Source organism: Nicotiana tomentosiformis, chromosome 2, assembly GCF_000390325.3.
Source record: "Nicotiana tomentosiformis chromosome 2, ASM39032v3, whole genome shotgun sequence".
Lineage (NCBI taxonomy): Eukaryota > Viridiplantae > Streptophyta > Magnoliopsida > Solanales > Solanaceae > Nicotiana > Nicotiana tomentosiformis.
This window is the reverse complement of record NC_090813.1, coordinates 145,572,331-145,579,115: the sequence shown is the minus strand read 5'-3', so window position 1 is coordinate 145,579,115 and position 6,785 is coordinate 145,572,331. Positions and strand designations below refer to the sequence as shown.

At 42.9% G+C, this 6,785-nt stretch overlaps 1 protein-coding gene across 1 annotated transcript; it reads right to left on the bottom strand.

The window, feature by feature from the left end:
• Positions 1–2,974: 2,974 nt before the first annotated feature.
• LOC138905799 (uncharacterized) lies at positions 2,975–3,379 on the bottom strand. Its single transcript, XM_070194316.1, has one exon. It carries the CDS (start codon positions 3,377–3,379, stop codon positions 2,975–2,977), a length of 405 nt encoding a protein of 134 aa, XP_070050417.1.
• Between the last annotated feature and the right edge of the window lie 3,406 nt (positions 3,380–6,785).

Below are 6,785 nucleotides of genomic sequence, written 5' to 3'. Positions count from 1 at the left end.
ATGAAAAGTGGTGCTAAAATTTACCTGCGTGCCTAGACCCTTCTGAAAAGATTTCCAAAAATATGCTGTAAATTGAGCCCCTCGATCAGAGATAATAGATAATGGCACTCTGTGAAGGTGAACAATCTCTCAAATGTAAAGTTTGGCATAATCCTAGGCTGAATATGTCGTCCTGACTGGCAGGAAATGAGCAGATTTTGTAAGCCTATCAATAATTACCCAAATAGAATCATACCTCCGTGGAGTGCGAGGCAAACCAGTGATGAAGTCCATATTTATCATGTCCCATTTCCATAATGGAAGCTCAATACACTGAGTTAGGCCTCCAGGCCTCTGATGTTCGGCTTTAACTTGCTGGCAGTTGGGACATTGGGCTACCATCTCCGCGATATCTTTTTTCATTCCATTCCACCAATAGATCTGTCGAAGGTCCAGATACATCTTTGTCGCTCCGGGATAAACTGCATATCTAGAATAATGGGCCTCCGAAAGAATCTTGGCACGGAGCTCTCCTACTGATGGTACACATAAGTGGCCCTGGTATCTAAGGACTCCATCTCCAGTTAGCTCAAATAAAGGTTGTCGCTACTGTGGAATACTTTCCCTCAGTTTTATAAGCTCAGGATCCTCGTGTTGTCGCTCTTTCACTTCAGTAACAAAAGAAGATTTTGCCGTATTCTGAACGAGAATGCGTCCACCCTCTGCATCTACCAAACGCACCTGCAAACTAGCTAGCTGGCATAGATATTTGGTCATCTTGACCTTATCAGCTTCAACATGGCTTAGACTGCCCATGGACTTCCGGCTAAGGGCATCAGCAACAATATTAGCTTTGCCGGGATGATATAAAATATCAACATCATAGTCCTTTAGTAATTCTAGTCATCTTCTTTGTCGTAGGTTCAGCTTCCTCTGTTTAAATAAATACTGAAGGCTCTGGTGGTCGGTGAAAACATCAATATGAACCCCATATAGATAATGCCGCCAAATCTTTAGGGCAAATACAACTGCGGCTAACTCAAGATCATGCGTAGGATAGTTCTGTTCATGTTTTCGCAACTGTCTGGAGGCGTACGCGATAACCTTACCATCCTGCATAAGAACACAACCTAGGCCAATTCTCGAGGCATCACAATATACAACATAACCCTCGGTGCCATCCGGAAGAGTCAAGACAGGTGTTGTAGTAAGCCTTTTCTTTAGTTCCTGAAAACTTTGTTCACATGCCTCAGTCCACTGAAACTTAGCTCCCTTATGTGTCAGTTTTGTCAATGGTGTAGAGATAGAGGAAAATCCCTCCACAAACCTTCGGTAATACCCTGTCAAGCCTAAAAAGCTACGAACCTCTATCGGATTCAAGGGCCTCGGCCAAGTCATCACAGCTTCAATTTTTTGGCCATCAACCTTGATACCATCGCCGGTAATAACATGACCAAGAAAAGCTACAGAAGTTAGCCAAAATTTACATTTTAGAGAATTTAGCATATAACTTGTAGTCCTGGAGAGTCTGCAATACAACTCGCAAGTGGTCCGCATGCTCGGTTTCCGATTGTGAATATATCAGGATGTCGTCAATAAACACAATCATAAATTCATCCAAGAATGGTTTGAATAACCGGTTCATAAGATCCATAAAGGCTGCTGGGGCATTTGTAAGCCCGAAAGACATGACAAGGAATTCAAAATGGCCATACCTCGTCCTAAATGTTGTTTTTGGGATATCAATATCCCTGACTCGTAGCTGATGATAATCGGATCGCAAGTCGATCTTCAAAAAGCATTTGGCACCTTGTAACTGGTCGAACAAGTCATCAATTCGTGGAAGAGGATACTTATTCTTGATAGTGACTTTATTTAGTTGCCTACTGTCAATGCACATCCGCAAGGACCCATCTTTCTTTCGAACAAAGAGCACCGGAGCACCCCATGGGGATGTACTTGGCCTAATAAAGCCTTTATCGAGCAAGTCCTTCAGTTGTTCCTTCAATTCCCTTAGCTCTGCAGGAGCCATTCTGTAGGGAGGAATGGATATAGGCTGCGCATCAGGAAGCAAATCTATAGCGAAATCGATTTCCCTTTCGGGGGAATTCCTGGAAGCTCGTCAGGGAATACCGTCGGGAATTCATTCACAATAGGACCCGACTGAAGAGTCGCTGGCTCCTTATCTATATCCCTAACATGAACCAGATGGTATATACAACCTTTAGCAATAAACTTCCAAGCCCTAAGGTATGAAATAAACTTACCCTTGGGCGTGGCTGCATTACCTTTCCATTCAAGGACAGGCTCACAAGGAAAATGAAATCGGACTAACTTTGCATGACAATCAATATTAGCATAACAAGCTGCCAACCAATCCATACCCATAATGACATCGAAGTCTAGCATAACCAATTAAACTAAATCAACAGAGGTTGGACGGTCATTAATTAACACTGTACAATCTCGATAGACATGATTAGCTACAATAGAGTCGCCAACTGGCGTAGACACCTCAACTGGCTGTGGCAATAACTCAGATCTTATGTCAAGCTTACCAGCAATAAATGGATTAATATATGAAAATGTAGAGCCGGGATCCATCAATGCATAAATGGCATGAGAATGTATTGTCAATATACTTGTGACAACATCTGGGGATGCCTCTGAATCCTGTCGGCCTGTAAGCGCATAAAAGCGATTCTGGCCACCACTAGAACCTGAGGCCTCTCCCCCTACCATGACCCTGAGTAGACTGTGGACCTGGTCGGGGAGCACGGACTGAGGGCGAAGAGGCTGCTGTAAATCCTGAAGGCTGAGCTGGTGTACCTCTGCCTAACCCCGGGCACCGGCTAATATAATGTCCTGTCTGCCCACAATGAAAACATGTACTCGAACCCTGTCTACATTGCCCGGTGTGCAGCTTACCGCACTGAGTACATGGAGGAGTAAGCTATCTCATATGTGCAGAACGCTCCTGTCGATGACCCTCAGGCTAGCCTGAGCTCTGCCCCGGTCCTGACTGAATATAACGATCAAACCGCTGGCCTTGCATCTGTGGTGGGAAACTACCTGCTGACCAAGGTGGATATCGATGGAGTGGGGGCCTAAAATCAACTCGTGGCTCCCTATAAGACCCCATAGTACGAGCCCTCTTATTCTGCTCCCTATCCCTGTGAGTATCACGAATCCGACGGGAAAGGTCCTCTGTAGTCTGAGCGAAAGCCTGTATGCGGGAAATATCTACATCATCCGATAGGGATGCAACCCTACAGTCTCTAATCAGATGATCCCCCAAACCATCCACATAATGATGAACTCTAGCCCTCATGGTACGTACTATATCTGGTGCATACCTTGCCAAAGAATTAAACTTATGGCTATAATCCCTCACACTCATATCCCCCTGCTTTAGGCTAAGAAACTGGTCAAGACGGGCCTCCCGAACCTCCCGTGGCAAATAATTGGCTAAAAAGCCTCAGAGAAGTCCTCCCACTCTGCTGGCGGAGCATCAGGTCCTCTAGATCTCTCCCATGCCTCATACCATAGGACGGCTACATCACGTAGTCGAAAAGAAGCCAACTCCACAGCCTCGGTGACGGAGGCATGCATCACCCTCAATACTCTATACATATGGTCTATAAAGTCCTGGGGATCCTCAGTGGAACTGGATCCTGTAAATAATGGAGGGGCCAAGTGAAGAAACTCTTGTACCGTCGAGCTTCCTATCCGATCTCTCCGGGCATCTGCTCCTGACTCTAGCTGTCGCTCATGAATAGAAACCATCCTAGTCAGCAACTGAACAGTCTCCCTCATCCCCTGCTCCCCAGTCTCTGATGGGGGAACAATAGGTGTTGGAGGTCCTGTGTCTCTAGCTGCCTCAGGTACCAATGGAACTGGTGAGGCTGGGGGTACTGCATCTCCCTGGGCTCCAACAAGTGCTGGGGAAGCTGAAACTAGGGTTACTCGAGACTCACTGTGAGCCTCTAAGGGAAATCTATCCCTCTGACCCGGTGGGGAACGACTGGTATCTTCTCCCGGATCCATACCTATCTCTCGTTGTGCCATCTCCTGAGCGTAGGTAGCCTGTTAGATAGGAAACACAAAGCACGATTTAGATTTCATATGTTCTTATAACTTCGCTCTATAGCACGATCTATTAATTGAAAGAAATGTAACCATTCCTAAATGCCTCATAGCCTCCTGATTATAAGTGTGGTGCACAACACACCCATAAGCAAGACTCTACTAGACACAGCTTGTGGACTCCCTGGGATACGACCTGCTCTGATACCAAGTTTGTCACGCCCCAAACTAGGGGAGGCACGACTGGCACTCGATACTGTATTCGATCGAGTTAGCCACTAAACACACTAGCTAACTAGACTGGGGGCCCAACAGATCAGGCAGCACAACATCTGAAATACTAAGCCTGAACCGTAAGGTTATGACATGAATAACAATAAGCCATATAAATATAGGTAGACAAGGCAAAATAATAAAATACTAGCTGGCCGAAGAGGCCGCGACTGAAGACATACATACCTACACACCTATATATACATGCCAACCGTATGAGCTGGAGACTGAAAGCAGCAAAAAGAAACCCAGAATATTGTGTCCACAATAGCCTCTAAGAGTGTCATAAGCACTGTCGGGATAAGGCCCCAACTATACCCAAACTGTACAACAAAAGTAACCATCCTATGAAAGCTCCAGGAAGAGGTGGAGCTTACCAACTCACAGCTGAACCCCGAAATCCTAGCGGAGGGGTCGATCAGAGTCCCTACCTAGACCTGCACGCACGAAACAAAAATGCAGTGTCCCCAGGCAACGGAACATCAGTACGAATAAAAATGTACTGATATGTAAGGCAGAAAGTAGAATCATACATAGCTGATGTAAAAGGTAATAAAGATACCTCCTGACACTGAAACTCTGATAGCCTCCATGGCCGACATCCGACCTCATAGTAATAAAATATGCATGGTATGCTCGTGTAATCGTATGTCGTGAATACATATATATTGATGTAAATGTATGACATACCCAACCAAATGCTAGTAATGGAGGTCTCTCCCGGTAGCTAACCGGTATCATATTGCCAACCTGTGGCCATCTGTACAATATATATAGTCTTTCGGGCAAATAGGCCCCTTACCTCCGATTATAGTTCGAAGTCCATGCATAACATATCATTTATGATATGAACTTTGAATGCACATAATAGGCCATAACAAGAACTTAGCCAACCTTGGCTCATTGGTACTCTTATTCTCATAATCTCATAATTACCTTCGTATCGCATACAAATGTCTCGTGGAACCTCATATCTTTTTTAATAAGTTTGAAAACTTAACTCGACTTTTAGAAAGATAACTTAACTCTGAATATGTTCATAAAAAGCTTAAGGTGCTTCACTTAGTCCTTATACCTAATTTCTTGATAATTATTAAAAGAAAGTATTTCAAAAAAAAAAATCAAATGTTTTAGTAGTTTTAACATAAAAATTATATTTGAGAATTTTGAAATCGACGTGTCACTTTAGAGATTTTAAAATACACTTTAACAAGGAAGAAGGACTGATCGCAAATACTAAATGCCTTTATTTTTAAGTCACACAACCCAAAGACGAATAAGAATTCATATATATGGATATATATTTAAGAAAGCCGACAAAATGACATATATAGATGTCGAATACCCTTTTTAACCGAACGAATGGAATATCAACCTAATAGCATCATGAAAATACTTCAGCTACGATACCAATGCCTTTCGCAGAAGGTCTTTCTAGCAACAGAATAGTAAAATATCACATTTGGCGTCTTAGGAATTTCCCAAAATTCGTGCTAAAAGGAAGGACAAAGCTTAGCCTTAACATACCTCTCCAACGAACGTCCGAATGCCTGTAGTTCCTTCACAAAAGTTGTTCCTTACGTCCTAAGCTTCGAAACCACTATATATATGCAGCTTATATGCACCTATAAACAATTCATAAATGAGTTTAAATCGGCAGATTTGCCATATGACCCTAACTTAACGAAATGCCCGTAGAACTTTGTAAAAACGATCATAAAAGAGTCCCAAGATGATTACCTTGGCAAACCAAGTATAAATCTTAAAGTACCAGAAAGAACAACAATTTTCTATCTTCCAAAAATAGCTCCAAACACAGCTAATAGAAGGGGAAAACGATTGCAAAGCGTAGAGATTACGCTTCTAGGCACGCGGGCAAACTTTAACGATAGAAATCGTTAAAAATGCGCCTTAATCACTCAAGAACACCATGAAACCCTCTCTTAAGCTTTCTCACTGTTTTGGGACGAAGATGAAATATTTTGGGTTCTTAAAAGTCAGATTTTTCGACTTATACCACTTGTTTGACCCGACCCGGTTCACGACCCGATTTCAGCCCGGACAGTCCGCGGTAAAACAGTCATAAGATTTTACTCCAATGTCGGTTTGATGTGAGATTTCTTTGGTTGCAAACTATACTCGTAGACCTTTGATTTGGTAGGTTCTGGGTCCCATAACTCTTTATATATTGGGAGAAATGATCTGATACATTTGACCCAAAAGTTTAGAAAATTTATTAGAGAAATTTACGATAACTTTTGCCGACCTTTATTTCGCAACTTGCTTGACTCCAAAACTTAACATGTGACCAGTGTGATATTATAATACCTTATAACATATTATTCGTAGTATATTATACACTCTTAGTCTTATCCCACAGGTGCAAGTTAACTTAAACCTTCCGAACGCGCGGGGTGCTACCCGAGCCATTTCTTTAACCATGAACC